This window comes from Leptinotarsa decemlineata, unplaced genomic scaffold (genome assembly GCF_025532065.1).
Source record: "Leptinotarsa decemlineata unplaced genomic scaffold, Ldec_3_MD MMD2_tig00004204_RagTag_RagTag, whole genome shotgun sequence".
NCBI classification, from domain to species: domain Eukaryota; kingdom Metazoa; phylum Arthropoda; class Insecta; order Coleoptera; family Chrysomelidae; genus Leptinotarsa; species Leptinotarsa decemlineata.
Window position 1 is genome coordinate 828,101 of NW_027412603.1, and position 22,182 is coordinate 850,282.

General features: G+C 35.6%; 2 protein-coding genes across 9 annotated transcripts in view; one reads left to right on the plus strand and one right to left on the minus strand.

The window, feature by feature from the left end:
- Positions 1 to 1,937: 1,937 nt before the first annotated feature.
- LOC111516494 (ATP-binding cassette sub-family C member 4) overlaps positions 1,938 to 22,182 on the minus strand; it is a 259,489-nt gene continuing 239,244 nt past the window's right edge. For 7 of the 8 annotated variants that reach the window (XM_074178633.1, XM_074178631.1, XM_074178626.1 and 4 more), the window contains 3 exons: positions 15,640 to 15,885; positions 15,356 to 15,516; positions 1,938 to 2,823 (listed from right to left, as the gene is read on the minus strand). In XM_074178633.1, the coding sequence (XP_074034734.1) occupies positions 2,523 to 2,823; positions 15,356 to 15,516; positions 15,640 to 15,885 (708 nt within the window). In that variant the 3' untranslated portion in view covers positions 1,938 to 2,522. The remainder of the gene's footprint in view (positions 2,824 to 15,355; positions 15,517 to 15,639; positions 15,886 to 22,182) is intronic. The other variant, XM_074178634.1, reaches the window with a different exon arrangement.
- LOC141483784 (uncharacterized) lies at positions 9,788 to 11,351 on the plus strand. Its single transcript, XM_074178625.1, has 3 exons — positions 9,788 to 10,283; positions 10,343 to 10,555; positions 10,613 to 11,351. Exons 1-3 carry the CDS (start codon positions 10,113 to 10,115, stop codon positions 11,255 to 11,257), a joined length of 1,029 nt encoding a protein of 342 aa, XP_074034726.1. The 5' UTR covers positions 9,788 to 10,112; the 3' UTR covers positions 11,258 to 11,351.

A 22,182-nucleotide genomic window follows, 5' to 3' on the forward strand; every position in this document is an offset into this window, starting at 1 on the left:
ACCCCTATAGGACTCCTACGCAAATTTTATCACATAGCAGCGGTGGAATTGGCTTGGAGAGGTGGTGACGGTGCTGCTTGCTTACTTGATTATTTTCATATCGAAAAGGACAACAATCCAATTTTCAGTAAAACCTGCCAAGGGGGTTCAAAGAACTGCGCCTCTAGCAAATGGTTAGTTCGAAATAGTGATAACAATGCTTGTCCTGTCAGATTATTCATTAAATTATTATCAAAACGAGGCACAAATATCAAGACAAATAGACTATTTTTAAGGCCAAATCGTCACTGGAAGACAGGAAGCGATAACTGGTATGACAATATGCCTCTGGGTAGAAATATAATCAACGGATGGACGAAATCTTCTGCTGAAGCAATTGGCTTGGATACGAAACAGAGGAAAATAACCAATCACTCTAATAGAGCAACTGCAGTCAGTCAACTAGCTAAGAGTGGAGCTCAAGAACAGCAATTGTTGAAAATTACTGGGCACAATAATGGAAATTCCATAAAACCTTATTTGAATATTGATCAGGAACATCATAACCAAATAATCAATAGTATGCGTGGAAACACCTATGCAGTAACCGAGGCAAATACAGCAAGATCAACGGAATATCATCATACGAATTGTTCTTTTAATAACTGTGTGTTCAATAAATAATTTTGTTCGAATTGCAAAAAATTTTCTCACCGAATATCCCTCGAACATTGATAAATAACTCATAATTTTATCACAACTTCCTCAAGCACGTTATTTTAGGTAACATCCCTCCGCCTTCGGCGTCGGGATGTTACCAAATAACGTGCTTTCGAAAACTGTGATAAAATTATTTCGTTAGTTATCAATGTCCTTGGGATATTATAGTTGAAAATGTTCGTATAGGACGAAACTGCAGTAACGTTAGTTACAAATAAAAGTGGTAAAAAACAGAAAGTTTCATTTCTCTTTTCTTCTTCAGTTACAGTTTACTTTGCACATTGCCAAACCCTGTGTAGGAATATGTCAATATACCCATTTGCCAAATTTTGAGTTTTATTGGGGTATTATTGTATCGTGGATAATTTATAGGTATGGATCTGCTTGGATTTACGTATAGGATTAATATTAAATCTCTTGGCGCCCCTTGGAACATAAATAACTTGTATAACTCCACCCCTCCTCTCCCTTTCGAAAGGCAAGCTGTGAGAAATTAACCCTATTCAGTTTACATCCTACATATAAACTAATGATTGAATAAGTAAGAAGAAAAACATCACGTAACAATAATTTTTAATTTAATAAAATGTGAACGAAGAACCATTGAAAATTACATTTTATGAAATGTGACAAACGGCACAACATACCTGAATTTTTGATATCAGATTCCGTTCATGTTCATTTTGAATTGAATCCATTGTAAACGTAACAAATCATACCACAAATCATAAAAGCATAATTGGAACTATTTGAAAGGTAATGAACAATTCCTCATCAATAAACTCATGACCAGTCAAACCTCTAAAAATACCAAAATATCCTTCATATGTTGTCATCAAGTTATGCCATTAGGTAAATTTTCGTTATGTGGACACCCGGCGATTTTGAAAAAATTTTTGACTGTACTTACGTATTTTGATGCGTAGATTACGAATCCGAAAGAAAAAAGCGGCGCTCTCCCTTATTTAAAAAGTTGCGGCCCTTCAAAGTTCAGAAAAGGGCAACTTTTCAGCCTTCTTTTTCACTAAATAAACTATTTAAAAACGCAAGCATTTATTCACTAGGTCACCTTTACAACTTATTCCTCCTTCTTTAACACTTTTCACTTCAATAATCAACATTTTTCTTATAAAAATGTTAAAAAATGTACGGAGCTGCTTTTTGGTTACATACCACCGTATTTTACGTTTTTAAGGTTAATGATATGGATGGTACGACTGATGCAGTCCATATTCCTGAAGTAATTCAAATATTTTTTACCTTCACTCTTTAGATCGTAAATTGGTTTTTGGTGGTGTATTACGAATTTGAATAGTAGGCGACGGCAAATACCAACCGCTTTTTTCTGAAATGTCACTAGTAACTAACCTAAAAATAGAATAATGTCACCAGGAGAAGCATTCGTTTTTAAATTAATTTTTTATAAGAAAAATGTTGATTATTGAAGTGAAAAGTGTTAAAGAATGAGGAATAAGTTGTAAAGGTGACCTAGTGAATAAATGCTTGCGTTTTTAAATAGTTTATTTAGTGAAAAAGAAGACTGAAAAGTTGCCCTTTTCTGAACTTTGAAGGGCCGTAACTTTTTAAATAAGGGAGAGCGCCGCTTTTTTCTTTCGGATTCGTAATCTACGCATCAAAATACGTAAGTACAGTCAAAAATTTTTTCAAAATCGCCGGGTGTCCACATAACGAAAATTTACCAATCTTTCTATGTTGTTTATCTGAGTATATCTGTAGCAAATTCTAAACGTATCAAATCAAATAACAAATTATAAAAGCAAAACTGGAAATATTTGAAAGAAGAATGAACAATTCCTTGTCAGTTAACTCATATTTCTCAAAATGTTGTGTTTCGGTATAGTTTTTTTTTGGTTTTTGTAAGCATCGAAAGCAATATTCTTCAATTGCGATGAGACCATAGGACCAGTTTCTTGTACCATTCCGAGGAAATGCCCATTTGGTATTTGAAGTAACTGGTGTGGATGATCAAACTCTAGAATCTTTCCGAAACTAATGACGATAACCTTATCGGTATCCATGATAGTGTTCAATCTATGAGCAATAGTGAGGACGGTACAGTTGCTGAACTTTTCTCTGATTGTTTTTTGAATCAATAAGTCGGTCCTGAAATGAAACAAAAAAATTGTTAGCCGTCACGGGACGCCTGGCAGATGTGAAACATAAATAACAATATTTTGTGACGCCTGTGATGATTGTTGGGTACTGAAATATTTATAAAAAAAAATGTAATCAAAATGTACATGAAAAAATTTTAATGTGGCTTTCATATAGGACTAGTAAACTCAAGAAACTAATCTAGTTATTGCAATATATTACTGAATATCTTAAATTATAAATAGGTATCAATAATACATTTTTCAATATAAATTCCAGCATCATTAGAAAATTAATTATTTGATCAATTTTCTGATGTTCCTGTTAACAAATAACAAATAAGAAAAACATTCAAACGCTACTCGCTATCAACTGATTTTGAGATAAAATTTTGTCAGTCTTAATGAAATAATGTATTTTTCAAGCAAGTGTTTTAGTGCATCACTTTTCATGAAGGTGAAGTTGAAACTATTTAATAATTTATTAGAAAACATTATATGCTAAGAAAATTGTTTAAAATTTAATCTATCAAGAGAGTAGACACTGATCCTAGAGACAGACCAAATATACACTGCATCCACTATCACTACATAGTATAAAACAAAGTCGCTTCGCGCTGTCTCTCCCTATGTATGCTTAGAGGTCTTTAAAACTACGCAACGAAGGAAGATTTATATGCATGTTATATCGTGAGTAGGACGATCTCACCGGTATCAGATTACCAAGATAACGACTTCCAAGACTTTGAGTCAGCAGAGTCAGCAGAACGTGATACTTTTGTTATTCCCATCGTCTCCTGCTGACACCGCAGTCTACACATTATAAATGGACCCTGCGAGGTCAAATCATTGTCAGAACTAATTTAGAATTCGTTTAGTATCAACTTAGATTCTGTTCCATTTTTTATTGTACTTTTTGTAACGATTTTTTTGTTGTTATTCAAAGAAAGTCTGTAATTGAAAATAAAGTGTTTTTTTTTTTAAAAGTCATATTCAAAAGAGTGAATATAACAGTCGTTGTTGGCGCAGTCGTTGTAGGATCTGACAACGTTGCTAGAACAAGGAAACCCTAACTAGTAGCGGCGGATTCTAATCCCTCAACAGAGAAAGAACCAACAACCCCTGAGGAGTCATCACTCGAGGAAGCAGCGGAAGGAACACCTGGTGAAGCCCCTGGCTGGACGACTTCGAGAACACGACGAATCGGAATGAAGATTGTAATACTGTAAGTCGATATTGAAATGTCTCGATTTATTTTGCAATCTATTTACCATCAGTTCAATTCTTTTAAAAATCAATAATCATACTGATTGATTATTGTAAATAGTAAATAAGTACTGTTCGATCATTCAAATTTTGACACCAAAAATTTGTTAAGATAAATCAAAATGCCTCAAAACCAACCAGAACCAGAAGCAATCGAACCATACAAGTTATCAGAAATATTTTCAATAGTGCCTGAATTCGAAGGTGGTCAAATATTTTTGAACACTTTCTTAAATGCGTGTAATTGTGCATATCGCATGTCAACAGCAGACCAACGCGATCTATTAGTGATTCACATCGAAAACAAACTCAGAGGTAGAGCAGCACAATTGATAAGTTCAAGGAATCCTGGAACTTATCCCGAAATCAAACATTCATTAAATTTATATTTTGGAAACTCAGAGATCTAACATCATTGATTCACGATCTCCAGCGTATCAAACATCTTCCAAATGAAACACATTTAATATTTTTCAATCGCCTCCAAGTCCACAATGCCAAAATGCACGCATGTGTACAAAAATCCGTCCTTTCTGCGGAACAGAAACACGCGCAATCCGCACTAATTGAAACAATGGCATTAAACACGCTTTTAACCGGACTAGAACCGCGAATAGGTCAAGTAATTCGTGCCTCAAATCCGGTAGATCTACTTGAAGCCCATGTTAGAATTAGGAGAGAAATGCAACTATCCTATTTCGAACATCAAAAAAATGAAAGACCAAACCAAACACGTCCTCAACAAACAATCAGACGAAACCCCCAACCAACATCCCAAAGAACCTGTCAGACTTGTGGTCAGATAGGTCACATTTCCACAGAATGTCGAATGAGACAACAAGACCCAAAAAAAATTATCAATATTCCAACCAAAAGTTTGCGAGACCGAACCCTCAACCCAATCAAAATTTTTCGAGTCAAACAAACCCTCAACCCAATCAGAATTTTTCAAGACCAAACTTTCAAACAAATCCTCAGCCAAACAGATCCCAGACTAATCAAAATCAAACTCGACCTCAATCTCAAAACCAATTCAGACCACCCGTAATTCAAAGAAATCCGAATTACCCTGTCAATTTTAATCAAAACCAAAGAGCTCATTTCATGACATACGAATCTCAAGATTATCATACAGGTGATAATCAAGACTATCATATAGCTGATAGCTATAACTATCAATACAACGATTACTACCCCACCGATAATGACTATGATTACTATACCCCTAGTGATCAAGATTACCAATACAACCAAATTCAAACACCTGAAGATCCTTCAATATACCAGGATTTTCTTTCACTCCCGAATACGAACCACCCACCTATTCAACCCCAGACAACGAACAACCAATCGATCGACCCTATATCAGAAGTCCAATCACAAATTCAGTCCCTGAATATACAAGACTTCAACCCGAACGTGAACTTCCCGGAACAAATGTTCATGTAAGCCCTATGCTTTCTATGAATTCGAAGAATCTGTACTACATCAAAGACTCTTCCAATACTTTAAAAATCCTCATCGACACAGGTGCAGGAATATCCATTTTTGAACCCAAAACATGTGAAAAATACCCTCTTAGATTCCCTGAAAACGTCACTATACAAGGTATCACTGACCAGAAAATTGTCGTGAATGAATTCACCCTAATAAATTTCACACAAAACGATCCACACAAAGTCTTTATCTACGACTTAGACATCGACTTTGACGGTTTACTCGGATCTGAATTTCTTGAACATTACAATTGTATAATTGACCTAAAAAATAAACAACTTATAACAAACTTTAAAACGGTCCCTTTGTTCAAAATTTCAGACATAAATGACCATATACTCACTGAAAAACCGATCCAAATTCAAATAGAATCCCGAATGGAGAAAATATTCAAATTACATTGCAACCTCAAGAACACTGAAGCTATACTGCTAGCTGAAGAAAGAGAAAAAGTAAGAATTCCCAACGCCATAGTCAAAATTGATGGAAACGGTATGTTCTACACTACTGTCGTAAATACAAACGCGATCCCAAAACAAATTGATTTTCCTGAAATAAAACTCGAACCCCTTCCAACACATGAAACAATTTTGAATATTAACAAATGATTTTCCCAAAACCAACCCCATATTGACCGTATCCAAGAAATCAAAGCGCAACTAAGAACCGAACATTTAAACGAAGAGGAACATCAGTCAATAACTGATTTATGCCTCCAATTCGAAGATATCTTCTATTTAGAAGGAGATAATCTCACTTTTACCAACGAAATAAAGCATACCATTGATACCAAGGATGCTAGACCCGTCTTTACGAAATCCTACAGGTACCCACAGGTACACAAGGAGAAAGTGAAAACACAAATATCAAAAATGCTAAATCAAGGCATTATTCAGCCATCAATATCCCCATGGTGATCTTCAGTTTGGGTTGTACCCAAAAAGATGGACGCCTCCGGTAAACAGAAATGGAGAGTTGTCATCGATTACCGAAAACTCAACGAGCTAACTGGTAGTAGGCTGGCACGCTGGCGACTCAAACTCGAAGAGTATGATTACCAGATAGAATACAAACCCGGCAAAATGAACAAAAATGCAGATGCACTATCCCGAATCAAAGTCAAGTACTTCAAAGAATGCGCGAATTTCCAACACAAAATTTCCATACACGCATCTAACGAGAACGAAACCGAAGTAAAAGCGGACCTCGAAATAAGTGATAACCCTAACGAAAACAACCCTGAAGAGAGAAATAACCCTGAAGGAAACGACATCCCTGAAAACGAAATCCCCGTAGAAACCATTCAAGAAGAATTTAATACATTTGTTAATTTATATAAATCAAAATCTCTAATCGATTATTCTAAAACAGAATTCGATAATTCTCAACTTCTTGATAAACATCATAAAAACATTGTTAGTTTCTTTTGGCAAAACAAACTAGAACCATTACATCATGAAATCATCGAAGACCTCTTCGAAGAACACCAAGAGTTTTATAATGATAGAATCAACATACTTTCCAGCAAATCAGTAAAAGATCGTAAATACTACATCATACCCCTTCCTTTTGATCCTGAATCTGTCATAGAACACATGTTCTATATTATTTAAGTATAAATCCCAAAATGAATTCGATCTTAGAAAAACTTTTTCAATCGAAAACAACCTAGAACTACCCATATTAGAATTTTTTTCATTTATTTTTGCTGACAAGGAAATCAAATTAAAAGTCTGTCAAAACTTAACGACAACTCCTGACCCCGATCAAGTTCCCATAATCATTGATCAGTGCCATTCAGGAAAAACAAATTTACATCGTGGCATTAATGAAACCATCAGAAGAGTAAAACAGAAATACAACTGGCAAGGTCTCATTAAAGACGTCGAAAATTTCGTGAAAAAATGCGAAATTTGTCAAAGAGTCAAAATTTGCCGAAAAAACCTTATTACACCTCTCGTCATAACTGAAACACCAAAAACCCTTTTGAACGTATCAATGTAGACATTTTCGAAATCCCCACAAAATACTACCTACGCTTTGACAATAAGAGACGAATTGACTAAATTCACAGAAGCATACGCCATAGAAGACAAATCCTCGAAATCAGTCGTGAATACCCTTCTTCTTCACTTTCAACACTACGGTACACCACTTAGGATACATTGCGACTACGGTCGAGAATTCACAAGTCAACTTATGCTTTTTGTACGACATTAAACTAACATATTCGAGTGTAAATCACCTACAATCGAACGGATCAATCGAAAGATTCCACGCCACATTTGCTGAAATGATTCGCGCCCATAAAGCCGAAAATCCCGACGAACACCCCATGAACGTTTTACCATTTGTAGTTATTTGTTATAATAATACGAGAAACAAAACAACAGGTTTCACACCGTACGAATTAATATTCGGACATACAGCTAGTCGATCCCCAGAAACGCTCTATAACCAAAAAGACCTTGACGCATCCGATGGAGAATATTTCACGGATTGTATCAATAAAATAAGACAAGACGAACATCAAATTGAAAATCTATTAAAAATCAAATTTCTGTAACCACCTCGGTGATCAAAAACTTCAATTCAAAAGCTACAAGTTGATGAAGAGACTTTCAATCAAGATATAAAAGAAATCGAAAAATCATTAATGGAAATATCAGACGAAATATGAAGCTCAAATAAAAACTCTAGAGATATGCGAATCACTCATGGAAAGCTACCTATATTCCTTGAAACTTTTATTGGTGATATTATCAATTCAATCACTTTCGCTCGATTGAAAATAATTCATGGTTCAATCATAACATCAAGAGATTTACTTTATTCACTTCAAGAAATATCACAAACATTGAGCAAAAATAATTTACCATTATACGTCAGTATTGGAAATATTCCCCAATACATAGACCTTATTGAATTGCAAGCATATCAAACAGACAATAAAGTAGTATTTGTTTTAAATATTCCCCTAGTAGAGCCTGAAACGTACACACTTTTTCATTTATATCCAATACCAATCTTGGATGCTCGAACAGGATTTCACCATATATTATTAACATTTAAAAAATTTATTGCGCGAGACGACGATTCAATGTTGTACACTTCTTTTCAAAATTTAGATAATTGTAAAGTGATCAAAACCGACTTGAAAATTTGTGCAGAAGTGCTTCCATACCCGCTAGACAACAACGCTATTTGTGAAGCCCAGCTCCTCAAACAAACTCTGCAATTGCCTGAAAATTGTAAATCAACAGTGATCTACGCAAAGGACTACAATGTTCAAGTGATTTCTCAAAATCAATATCCGATCCTCTACCGATCACCATAAATTGTATTGGCAGAGAAGTAATTACAAAAATCATCGAAACCAATACTCTCCTGAAACTTCAGCCTGAATGCAACGCCTTCATTGGAAACACGAAAGTTCAATCCAAATATTACGTTGAAAGATACCAGAACGTAACTTACAACATACATGCAGTCCAGATACCATATCGATGCTGTGACCACCTTCCGGAAAAATCAAAACTCCCGGAGCTGAAACTCCTGAAATTAAATAAAATAAATGTCGACGATCTCAACATCGCTGAACACAAGTTGAACACAGATGAATTGGACAAACTCATCAACGAACCGTTCGTGAACAAACACATTTCTTGGTTCACGTATTTTACAATTGCTCTCATCATCGCACTAGTGATTTTGTATATTTTGTGCAAGTGCCGTCGCAAGAAGTCAATTGCGATCGGAATCACCTCTTCAAGCAACGACAACCCACCGAGACCACCAAGAACAAGAATAGTACCCAGAACCCTGGCAAGATTCGTTCCTAGAAGAAGACCCAGCGTCCGTCTAGAAGACCCTGTCGAAGAAGATGTCGAGCTAACCACGAGTCTGAATGAAAACGTGATACTTTTGTTATTCCCATCGTCTCCTGCTGACATTGTCAAATCATTGTCAGAACTAATTTAGAATTCGTTTAGTATCAACTTAGATTCTCTTCCATTTTTTATTGTAGTTTTTGTAACGATTCTTTTGTTGTTATTCAAAGAAAGTCTGTAATTGAAAATAAGTGTTTTTTTTAAAGTCATATTCAAAAGAGTGAATATAACATGCATATAACATGCATAATATATTAGAGAAACACTGATAATTTTAGAGGTTTCTGATGCAAATAATAGTTATTTATGTATCAAGGGAATTAAGAGGGCCTTAATTACCGATGGCAAAGTTTGCGTCCCGAGGGCCTCTGGCCCGAGGGACAGCAATTGCCTGAGGTTATTAAGGCTCATTAATTCCCGTGGTACATAGATAATTTTATTTCTGACCGATTTCAATAAAATTTTGTTCATTTTTGAAACGGAAAAATGTATCAATTCATTACCTTCCCGGTATATTTGAATCAGGTACCGTTGATTATAGTAGAGTTTTCTTGTTGCTAGGTTGTTGCTATGTTACTTGTTTATAAACAGAACTTTGTTATCAAGCTGTGTTTGCGGTGAAAACGTGTTTTCTACCTCAAATATAATGGAGGATATTTTGAAAAAAGCTGAACAAGCAAGAGAATCATTAATTCCATCGAAAAGTGAAGCCGTATACCAAAAAGAATACAAGATATATCTGGACTGGCTGACACGGAAAAATGTTATGCCAAAAGATGTCACTGAAACTGTATTTCTGGCATATTTTCAAGAACTGGTAAGGAATTTTCTATGTTTTTCGGTAGATTTGGTAGTAATTGTGTTTATTCGTTTCAGTCAGAAACGTATAGTCCGAATTCTTTATGGACTAAATGGTCAATGCTAAAATCGATGGTGACTATACATGAGAAACGAGATATCACCAAGTTCAATGAACTACAGGCTTTTTTGAGTAAGAGTTATAAGCCGAAAAAGTCTGCTGTTTTATCTCCAAAAGATGTTATCAGATTCCTAAAGGACGCTCCTAATGATATTCATTTATTGCATAAGGTAATTTTTTTCTTATTTTCCTTTTTGTGTGTATTTATTTCCTTTTTTTTGTTATAGGTTGTTTTGATTATGGGTTATTTTGGAGGATGCAGAAGTCAGGAACTTTTGAATATGAAGATATCGGATATAGAGGACCGGGATTCCGTTATGGTAGTGAACGTACCGGAAAGTAAAACTGGTGTATCGAAGAAATTTACAGTTGTGGATGAAAAAGAGTTCTCCGCTTTGCCTTTATTAAGACTTTATATGTCTTTGCGTCCTGAAGGTATTGAACGATTTTTTTTGAGCTTCCGACAAAATAAATCATCTCAGCCAATTGGAAAAAACATGTTTGGGAAAATCCCCAGCAAAATCGCAATGTATTTAGGATTGCCAAACTCATCTTCCTATACGGGACATTGCCTTCGTCGCACTTCTGCTACTGCTCTAGCCAATGCAGGAGCAACTATGACTAACTTAAAAAGACACGGAGGTTGGAAAAGTTCCACGGTGGCGGAGGGGTATTTGGAGGATAGCATCGAATTGAGAAATGAAACGGCGCGTATGTTGTCTACTTTGTCATCAGAAGAGGCAGGTACCTCGACTGTAGTGAACAGAAGCTCCAGCCATACAAAAGAAGAAATTGTTTCCAGTGGCGGAAGTAATTTTCAGGGAACATTTCAAAATTGTACATTTATTATTTGTAATGACGTGAATAAATAAAATATGGTTCAGTTTTCATTTCTATTTATTTTTACTTGTGAAAGGTAGAGGGAATTATAAAATTTATAATGTCCCAAGGGAGTTATGACCCTCTTTATTGATAGCGTAACTATGACGATATAAGCTTATAATATCCCGGTCAGAAATAAAAGACATTCTGTAGTATATTTAGTATCAGCATTTTACCCGTGCGGAGCCGGAGCAGTCGCTAGTTAATTATAAAAAATAAAAATGTAATTAACTTACTGTTGATTTGATAGTGTGTCGTAGTGTGATTTTGCTATCTTTGCAGGAGGCTGCCCACTTTTCCTTTTTGAATTATCACTGTCAGACATATTTTATTTTCAGTTATTTAAACAAAAAATATTTAATTAAAACAGGTTATGTGTACTGCGGTACACATAACTGCAGACACTATAGGTATTCGAGGTCAGTGTGGCGAGAGAGATGGCGTAACGCCGAACTAGTGGAAAGTGACTCGCATAGTCTCTTGAGCATGGCTACCCGTCTCCACGACATGAGTCGCCACGCCAGCAATCGCTTTTTCATGCTGCTATAGATGTTTCACATCGAAAATATAGCTTTCCTACCAACGAAGTATGTGACTCACACTCGTAGGTCAATCAGAAATCTAAGAATATTGAAAAATCTTTCATGTGATGTCATCGGAAAAATGAGTTTCATATATTGAGCCAATTCAGAGCACTGTGAACTGAAATTGGGTGATACCCTAAAAAAATGCGTGTATTTTACTTGGTGACAGCGAGTGGTGTGAACGTGTTTAATAAATTAATTATTTTATGAGTGAAGAGAGTATTTACAAAGTGTCATATAGTCGAGAATATGTCCTCTGTCATCAGAGAGCTTTCGAAGGATTATACATCAATTGTCTAACTATCGGGTATTTCCGAGATCATGAAGAGTGCTGTTAACATTGAAAGTATTGAAAATTCTTGTACTCTCAGAAATACTGAATAATCTCGTCAGAGATTAACTGGCAATCTTCTAGATCCTGTTACATGTTAGAGAGTTGGCTCATTTAAGAAACAAAGGGAGCCGTTGGCAGTGGTTTTTGATATTTGGATATATCGGTGGGACGGTAGCCGATCGGGCTACCGAGTGGTTCATTTTACTCATTCAATCGACTGCTATATCAAACAGTGATTCCAGCCCTACGGTCGGTTGAACAAATTTCACTGCCTGTCCATACTTGGAATCATACGTTGGAAGGCAAGACCTCGTTAATCCTTAGCTCTCACAAGTTTGGGCTTTTGAGGGTTGTCGTTTGTTAGGAGGCGAAAGCTGGGTTAACGGAAAACAGATTTTTCAACAAATCTAACGTATTAGGCCGTTCTAAAACTTTTTGTATCAATGAATCGAAGAGGTTTTGTATTGAAGTGTATAATATATTAAAATTCTTGCAAAGCGCTTTCGACTTTTGTCATCATCAGTGCTCACCTGAAAGTAAGTGATCTAGTTGAAAAGGGAATTTAGTGAAATTGAAGTTGTAAAATTTTTTAAGGTTAAGAAATTTGGAAAAATTGTTTGAGATTACTTACTTGTCAGGCAACAGGAAGTATCAAGATAAGTGAATTGTACATTGTAATATTTGAATTATATAAAACAAAATAGGCTTATAGCCAAGAAAATACATTTTTGGATTCAGGCCATGTGGTTCAGTCAAAGTATCTTATGAAGAAGGACAACTTGAGACAGAATGTGTCAAGTGTCATGTTTAAATAATGGTACCAACTTGAGGAGTGGTCCATTATGGGTTTGATTGAATATGTAGAGGAAAAATATTGAATAAATTATATTAATAAACTGTGATTAATCAATAATTCATAATCCTCTTATGAAGGGGAAGGAAATCTCTGTTTAAGTTTACTTGAGTATTCAAACAATGATCATTGTTAGAAAGTTCTTTAGAAATCTCCAACTCTTCAAACAAGTCAATTCCAACACCCTCATGATATCCTTTGATGTTAGCAACCTGTTCACTTCCGTCCCAAAATCTGAAACCCTACCTTTAGTTTCTAACTTGCTTTCTCAACACTTAACTTCTGACTCCACCAAAACAGATATATTAACTTTACTTAAATTTTGCATTTCCCAAGATTTTTTTGTCTTTAACAATAAATTTTACAGTCAACCTGATGGCCTAGCAATGGGTAACCCTCTTTCACCTTTCTTGGCTGACATTTTCATGGAAAATTTAGAAAATTCATTCATAATTAATAAAATTGATAAGATTCTCAGTTGGTACAGATATGTTGATGACTGCTTGGTTTTCATAGATGGCAACTCTAATGTAGTACATGATATCCTTGACTCCTTAAATAACTTACATCCCAAAATCAAATTTACACTTGAAATAGAACAAGACAATAAATTAAACTTTTCAGATCTGACTATAACAAAAACTTACAACAAACTAGATGTTTCCATTTACAGAAAACCAACCCAGACTGATCATGTCATTCCTTTCAATTCATTTCATCCCATGCAACATAAAATGTTAACAGATTGTTGAACATTCCCTTATCTCCCTCCAATTTCAATTCAGAATTAAATACTTTAAAACAGATTGCTGTCAACAATGGTTATCAACCATACATTATTCACAAATTAATTAGTAAATTTAAACTCAGATCAGATAGAAGATTGGCCTTTAACTCCACCACCTTGGTTAATTCACCTTCTGTGAGATATTTTTCCTTACCTTATTTTGATCAAAATATGTGTACTGTTATTTCCAAATTTATAGAAAATACCATACCTGGTACAAAAATTTCCTTTAAATCTCAAAACAACTTAAGTAACTTTTTAGTAAATTCTAAAGACAAAATCAACAAATTAAACTGTAGCGGAGTCTACAAGCTTAACTGTTCTGATTGTTCGGCATCTTACATTGGTAGAACCTGTAGACCTCTTTTCACTCGTATTAATGAACATATAAAAAAACCTGATAAATCTGCTTTTGGCCACCACATAAAATTTCACAACCACAACTTTAGTCCCAATAGAAATTCCAAAATATTACATAAAATAGATAATAAAAATTTCCTTAGACTTGACTTGTTTGAAGAGTTGGAGATTTCTAAAGAACTTTCTAACAATGATCATTGTTTGAATACTCAAGTAAACTTAAACAGAGATTTCCTTCCCCTTCATAAGAGGATTATGAATTATTAATTAATCACAGTTTATTAATATAATTTATTCAATATTTTTCCTCTACATATTCAATCAAACCCATAATGGACCACTCCTCAAGTTGGTACCATTATTTTAACATGACACTTGACACATTCTGTCTCAAGTTGTCCTTCTTCATAAGATACTTTGACTGAACCACATGGCCTGAATCCAAAAATGTATTTTCTTGGCTATAAGCCTATTTTGTTTTATATAATTTAAATATTACAATGTACAATTCACTTATCTTGATACTTCCTGTTGCCTGACAAGTAAGTAATCTCAAACAATTTTTCCAAATTTCTTAACCTTAAAAAATTTTACAACTTCAATTTCACTAAATTCCCTTTTCAACTAGATCACTTACTTTCAGGTGAGCACTGATGATGACAAAAGTCGAAAGCGCTTTGCAAGAATTTTAATATATTATACACTTTAATACAAAACCTCTTCGATTCATTAATTCAAATAAGTGTATTCAGCTTTTCCAAATCCTTTTTTTGTATCAGACTCATCAGGTATATCATCAAGATTATGAAAGCTTTCTTTGAGAAAGGTATTTGTATGTGGTGTTTGACAAGGTATCCTCGACGCTGTTATATCCCAAAGGACAATTCTTGCATCGACCCTAGTTAATGACCTTAATTTAACGTCTTACTTGATGCTGTCATTCGACAAGATCAAGCGAAACAAGTTAGTCTCATCAACGAGGACCGTATGAAGAGTAGGGAGATATGAATAATCAAAACATAAAAAAATATATAAATTGGGGTGATACATTTGAGTTTTTTGTGAATTGGTTACAGTATCCAATGTTACAAATAATTTCGATTAAAAACAAATTTAGATAAAAAATACTTAGCTTACTTAGAGAGCAGAAGCCTACTAGTCTCTCCTTACCTTTGATCGACGTTTGCAGTTGCTTCATCTAATACCAGAATCTTGTTATTTCTCAGAATGGCTCTCGCTAGGCATATGAGTTGTTTCTGCCCCAAACTGAAATTATTACCTCCTTCAGTTACCATAAAATCCAAAGAATCAACTACGTCTTTGAGTTCCACCTGAATTAAAATTTATTCAGTTTCATAACTGGTGTGTGATTCAGATATTGAACGAAAAATACCTGGTTGAATAACTACCACTAAGAAAGTTCAAAAAGAGAAATAAGTTAGTTTTGTTAGTACCTGTTCCAAAACTTTCCAGAGTTCAGTATCTTCAAATTCATCGAAGGGATCTAGGTTGTACCTCAAAGGAGCCGAGAATAATACTGGATCTTGTGGGATGATAGAAATCTTTTTTCGCAAATCTGAAAGACCTATTTTTTTTGTATCCACCTCGTCGATAAAAATTGAACCCTCTGTGGGTGCTAACCGAAAGAGGGCTACAATCAAAGATGATTTACCTGCGCCAGTTCGGCCAACTATACCAACCTGAGGAATAAAGTTGAAGAAGGTTAATTTCGAATTTTAATAATTATAATATGTCCAAGCTGGTAAATTATGACTGAATAACTATCATGAATGTTTTTGTTCATTAAGAATTCGATCTATTCTAAAAATTATGTTCTAAAAATTTTGTACAATAAATATCGTATTTATAGACTAACGATCACAATAGCACCGCATTACAATACTAGATTAAGTTAGGTGAATGGAAATCGAAGAGAAAAGTGAGAAATGGAGCGAAAATGGAGAGAAAAAAACAAATAAAGTGAACCGGGCATGAATATGGACTTTATGGATTTATTAAATATAGATTGTCATTTGAAAATAATAATAATAAGGTCACCCATTTATTTTATATAGATGATCTTAAACATTATGGCTCCGGAGAGAAGGATCTCCATTAGTCTTTGAGGGTGGTGGAAGAGTACACGCATGCTATCGGTATGAAATTCGGGATAGACAAATGTGCAAGCATCCTACACCATCTGGATGCCGGAAAGACGTATACTTACCTCGGGGTAAAACAACGCCACTCACAAGAGGTAACAGCAGTGAAAAACTCTCTCCGCGGCAAGTATCAGCACAAACTTCGACAGATCTGGTCATCGGAACTGTCGGGGAAGAACAAAGTTGCTGCACCAAATATGCTTGCCGTTCCAATCTTACTCTACTCGTTTGGAGTAGTGAAGTGGACTCTGGAGGAGCTGTATCAACTCGACGTAAAGACCCGAAAAATGATGCATCTCTATAGGAGTTTGCATCCCAAATCGTCCGTTGCACGGTTGTACTTCACCCGACAACAGGGAGGCCGTGGACTTTTGAGTTTGGAGTGTCTACATGACAGAATGGTACTGGATACAGCCTGTAAAGTCGTCAGGAGTTCGGATCCCCTTCTCTGCATGGTCCGTGAGCATGAGAGAGCAGGAATTTGAGCATTTCTTTTTAGGGCAGCTGCCCGAGCAGCTGATGAACTCGACACTGAATGAGGTGGAACCCTTCCAGCAAAAAGCTTAGATAAAAGCCGCAGAGATCACCTTACTTCTGCGGAAACACGAGGATAAGCCAATGCTTTGGGTCTTCTTCAATAACATTGGAGACCTAGGCTCATCAAAGCGCCTGTCTTTCGCTTTTCTCAGGTCCAGTGGACTGAAGTCGGAAACTGAGGGGTTCAATGGTGTCTTCAACACCTGAGTCTAACGCAGTCGCGTGATGGGTATGGAGGTTCCTGACACAAGGTGTAGGGCCTGCCGCGAGGCGCCCGCGACCCTAATGCACTTGCTATCATCATGTCCAGCATATGCGGTCTCGGCCTATATCCATCGACATAACGCGGCCCTGAGAGGGCTATATTACCATCTACGGCACTCTTACGGTATTGACGAAACACCGGTGTTGCCCTACGCTCCAGGGGATATTGAATCCGTAGTGGGGAACGAGAAGTGTCAAATTTATTGGAACTATTCGTCCCCCACTCTCAGGCTCATACAAGCTAATAAGCCTGATGTAGTCCTTCTCGACCACCAGAGCAAAACGATATTTGTCGTGGAGTTTTCAGCTCCTGGCGATAAAAATATCGTCAGAAAAGAGGAGGAAAAACGAATAATATATCGAGATTTTTTTTTCGAACTCTGCAGACTGTATCCAGATCACTCCGTCAAGATGATTGTTCTGATTATTGGAGTCTTTGGTTGAATGATGCCCTTTCTACTCGCGAATCTTAAAATCATACAGGCTTGCCGCACTAAGGCAGAAATCTTATTCGCACAGATGCAGAAGGCTGTCATTCTTGGCTCACTGCGATTGCTCAGGACACATTATTCTCGGACCTAATGATCACTTACCCCACGGTGTGGGGAGTGGTCATTGGTTGATAATTCTGGCGAGCTTATCCGAAAGTATTGGCTCTTCGAGGGATAGGGCTTGACCAGCGCACACCACGGAGAAAAAAAATTATAAACGCCTTTATTACTACAACCACACAAAAAATAACAATATTGAGTTCTAACTACATACAGGGTGTCCCTGGACTTCCTCTTTTCCTCTCGGGAATGTATAGATGGGGTCAAAATATCACCAGTACTTCATATAACTTTTTTTCCTAAAAGTCTTCGTAACCAAGTTACGGGCCCTCGAAGTTACAAAATGAAAAATGTTTTTCTTTGATAACTTTTCAAGTGAATATTCAAAATCATCCAAATTTTGGTAATTGACTAAACAAATGAGTTCCGTCGATGAGCTTTCATGCAGGAGTCCGTTGTTTTGCTACAAAGTCAGGAACGGACTACCCTCGATGGTCCACACCCCAAAACTTTGAAATGACAGATATTTTTCAATATTTTTCAACAAAATAAGGTTACTTGGACAATTTTATGGATAAAAGTACTCGTGTGGAAAGTCGATCGGAGCAACGAGTCTTGATAAAAATGTAGTTCTACTCGACGACATCAAACCCGCTCGTCCACCATTATTTGAAATGAATAATTATCAAAGCAGAAATAATAATGATAACGTTAATTCAACAACATTTATAACAGGAATAATACAAAGTATGCTAGAATGAAGTCGTAAACAAAAAGTACAGTACCTATATGGAAGTTTAAGTCACAATTGTTATAGCAGATATTTTTTCAATAGAAATATCAAGTTCTGTAGATTCGTGGTGTTTTTAAACTAACAAGCTACTCTACTATGAAATATCGAATTCATTCCATATTTTGTATGTACATAATACGTGTGGAATAATCACGTTTCGTGTTGATCAGTTATCTGAATCTCATGAAACTCAACATTCGAATGTGTCAAATTCTTCTTCACAGCTAAACTGTTGAGGAGTTTCACTGATAATTATAATTTTATGGGAGAAATTCTTTAACACGAATCTAAATTTAGCTGATAAAACGTACATCGGAAAAAATATTTACTGTACTAATAAAAAGCAAACGAATGAACTACAAAAACGGCTGCACATGATCAGGTGAAAAATATCCAGGGAATAATTATGTTCCATTTCTTTCACAGATGTTGACAAAAAAACCTTTTAGAAAGTTTTGATAAAAAATGAGAAACTGGAATGCGATTTTGTTTTGTTGAGTGGTGCGTTGTCATATGACTATCATTGTATTGTCAATATTCTATAGGATATTTTGAATTTTTTTGATATGGCCGAACAGTTTACATTCAATGAATATGCAGATATGCATGTATTTTATGGACGAGCATTTTGTAATGCTGCAGAAGCTCGTCGTCTGTATTCCGAGCATTTTCCCAATCGAACGGTACCGTCAAGAGAAACATTCGAGCGTGTCGATCGCAGCTTGAGGGAGACAGGTATGTAATAATTGATAATTAATTTGAGCACGTTGTTTTATTTCGATATTATTGTAGGTACAGTTTTGCCAAAACGAAGTGGTGAGGGCGCTCCTAGGACTGTACGTACCGTTGTATTGGAGGAAAATATTTTGGAAGCCGTCGCTGATGATCCTTCAATGAGCATCAGAAATCTATCAGAACAGTTCCATACATCCAAGTCCACTATTCATAGAATAATTAGGGAACAACTGCTCCACCCATTTCATATCCAGAAGGTACATGCCATGACACCTCAAGATTTTCCAGCACGACTGGAATATGCCAATTGGTTCATGGATAGACAAAGAGAGGATATGACTTTTATTAATCGAGTTTTATTCACTGATGAAGCAGGTTTCAGTAGAGATGGAGTTATCAACTCTCATAATCTCCATATATGGGCCGAAGAAAATCCCCATGGGATATTGCAAACCAAACACCAACGGAAATTCAACGTGAATGTTTGGGCTGGTATCATAGGAAACCATCTTATAGGACCATTCGTTCTATAGGACCGATTGAATGGAGAACGTTATTTGGAGTTCATTCAGAACGATTTGAATGGACTTTTGGATCATGTTCCATTGCAAACCCGAAGAGATATGTGGTTTATGCATGATGGCGCTCCTCCTCATTTTAGTTTGATTGTGCGTGACCATCTGAACCATATTTTCCACAATAGATGGATTGGTAGAGGTGGGCCATATTCATGGCCATCGCGGTCTCCGGATTTAAATCCATTGGATTTCTTTCTGTGGGGGCATCTAAAAAGCCTTGTTTACGCTACACCTATTCACACAAGAGATGCATTGTTGAATAGAATAACATTACATTGTGAAGCCATACGAAACGACCCTGGAAAGCTATTTCAAGTACAGAGAGGGTGTCTTCGCAGACTAAGAAAATGTATAGAGAGAGAAGGTGGTCATATCGAGCAGTTTCTGTAGCGGATTTTTCATTTCTGTTTGCTCTTGAGGCTCTTGAGTTTCGTTAGTTAAACGTGTTTGCATTATAAAAATTCGTTATGAACATTTTACCTATCATTTCCATTTTCCTTAAAAACTAATATTTTCGAATAATGGTAGACATCTCAGGATAAATATTGTTGAATTAACGTTATCATTATTATTTCTGCTTTGATAATTATTCATTTCAAATAATGGTGGACGAGCGGGTTTGATGTCGTCGAGTGAAACTACATTTTTATCAAGACTCGTTGCTCCGATCGACTTTCCACACGAGTACTTTTATTCATAAAATTGTCCAAGTAACCTTAATTTGTTGAAAAATATTGAAAAATATCTGTCATTTCAAAGTTTTGGGGTGTGGACCATCGGGGGCAGTCCGTTCCTGACTTTGTAGCAAAACAACTGACTCCTGCATGAAAGCTCATCGAAGGAATTCATTTGTTTAGTCAATTTCCAAAATTTGGATGATTTTGAATATTCACTTGAAAAGTTATCAAAGAAAAACATTTTTCATTTTGTAACTTCGAGGGCCCGTTACTTGGTAACGAAGTATTTTTGGAATAAAAGTTATATGAAGTACTGGTGATATTTTGACCCCATCTATACATTCCCGAGAGGAAAAGAGGAAGTCCAGGGACACCCTGTATATAGAGTTATAGTGAAAGGCGAAGTTCAATTTTCTCAGCTATGCAAATAACTGCTAAATTTTTCTGGTAGCCTTTCTGTTGACTAGTTTTTTGATAATATGAAAAATTACAATTTCTTTCAAATTTTTTGTTTCTGAATGCGACCGACCAAGGTAATCTGAAAATAAAAGCAACTTTTTTCTTCAATTATGAGATGAAGGACTTAATACCTCACTATCAAAGTTTCAAATGAATAATAATTATCAATACGCATTCATCATTCAAGTTTGAGATTTATCTAAGTGATACCTCTCCATAGAGGATGTTTTACTGATTGATAACCCAAACAGCCTCGTGTCCAATTTCAATCCACGTTCTACAAGATCTCTAAAGCCCGCAATCTGGTTTAAAAACATTAAACCATAGGCTTCCGAATAGTTTGATTTTTCCGACGGAAATTTACTATGGGTGGCTTCATTGAAAAGGTCGATACGAGCCTAAATAAAAAGAATGCGTCCGCGGCGGTTTTTCTTCCGAGTGAGTCATACATAGACCAGGGTCGATAATTTTTGAAACCAAAAAAATAACAATAGGATGAAACCCATTAGAAAAGGAGGGGAATCTGATAAAAATGAAGGAAAGATAAATTACGGGCGATCTGAGTTCGGCAAGTGGGAGGGGATGAGTTTTTAAGGGTAAAAAATGGTAAATCTCGATTTCCAGCAATAATGATGACAGTCAGTAATAATGATACTAATGATATTTATTCACCATTTTTGATAGAGTTGGGTATATAAGGTAAGTTAGTTGTATATATATATATATATATATATATATATATATATATATATATATATATATATATATATATATATATATATATATATATATATATATATATATATGAAATCTGAAGTTTTCACGGATAGGAATATGCTGAACTGGTTTTTCCGGGTATTTGATCCGTGTATGTGATATTATCTCTAATTTCACCGACGTTTCGACAAAATCTCATTTGTCATTATCAAGGTGTGCTGTTACGTGTTCAGAAGTTTGTTGACCTTGCTCAACTCACTTCTTACTATAATGGTAAAATGGTATTCGTTATGTGTTCAGAAATAGAGTAGTCCATAAACCCTCTACTACCTACTATTTAAATGTTGTTGAGTTTTACCTGAGTTCTTCTTCTTCTTAGTTGACCTCATCTCCCCGTGAGATTCTGTCGAAACGTCGGTGAAATTAGAGATAATATCACATACACGGATCAAATACCCGGAAAAACCAGTTCAGCATATATATATATATATATATATATATATATATATATATATATATATATA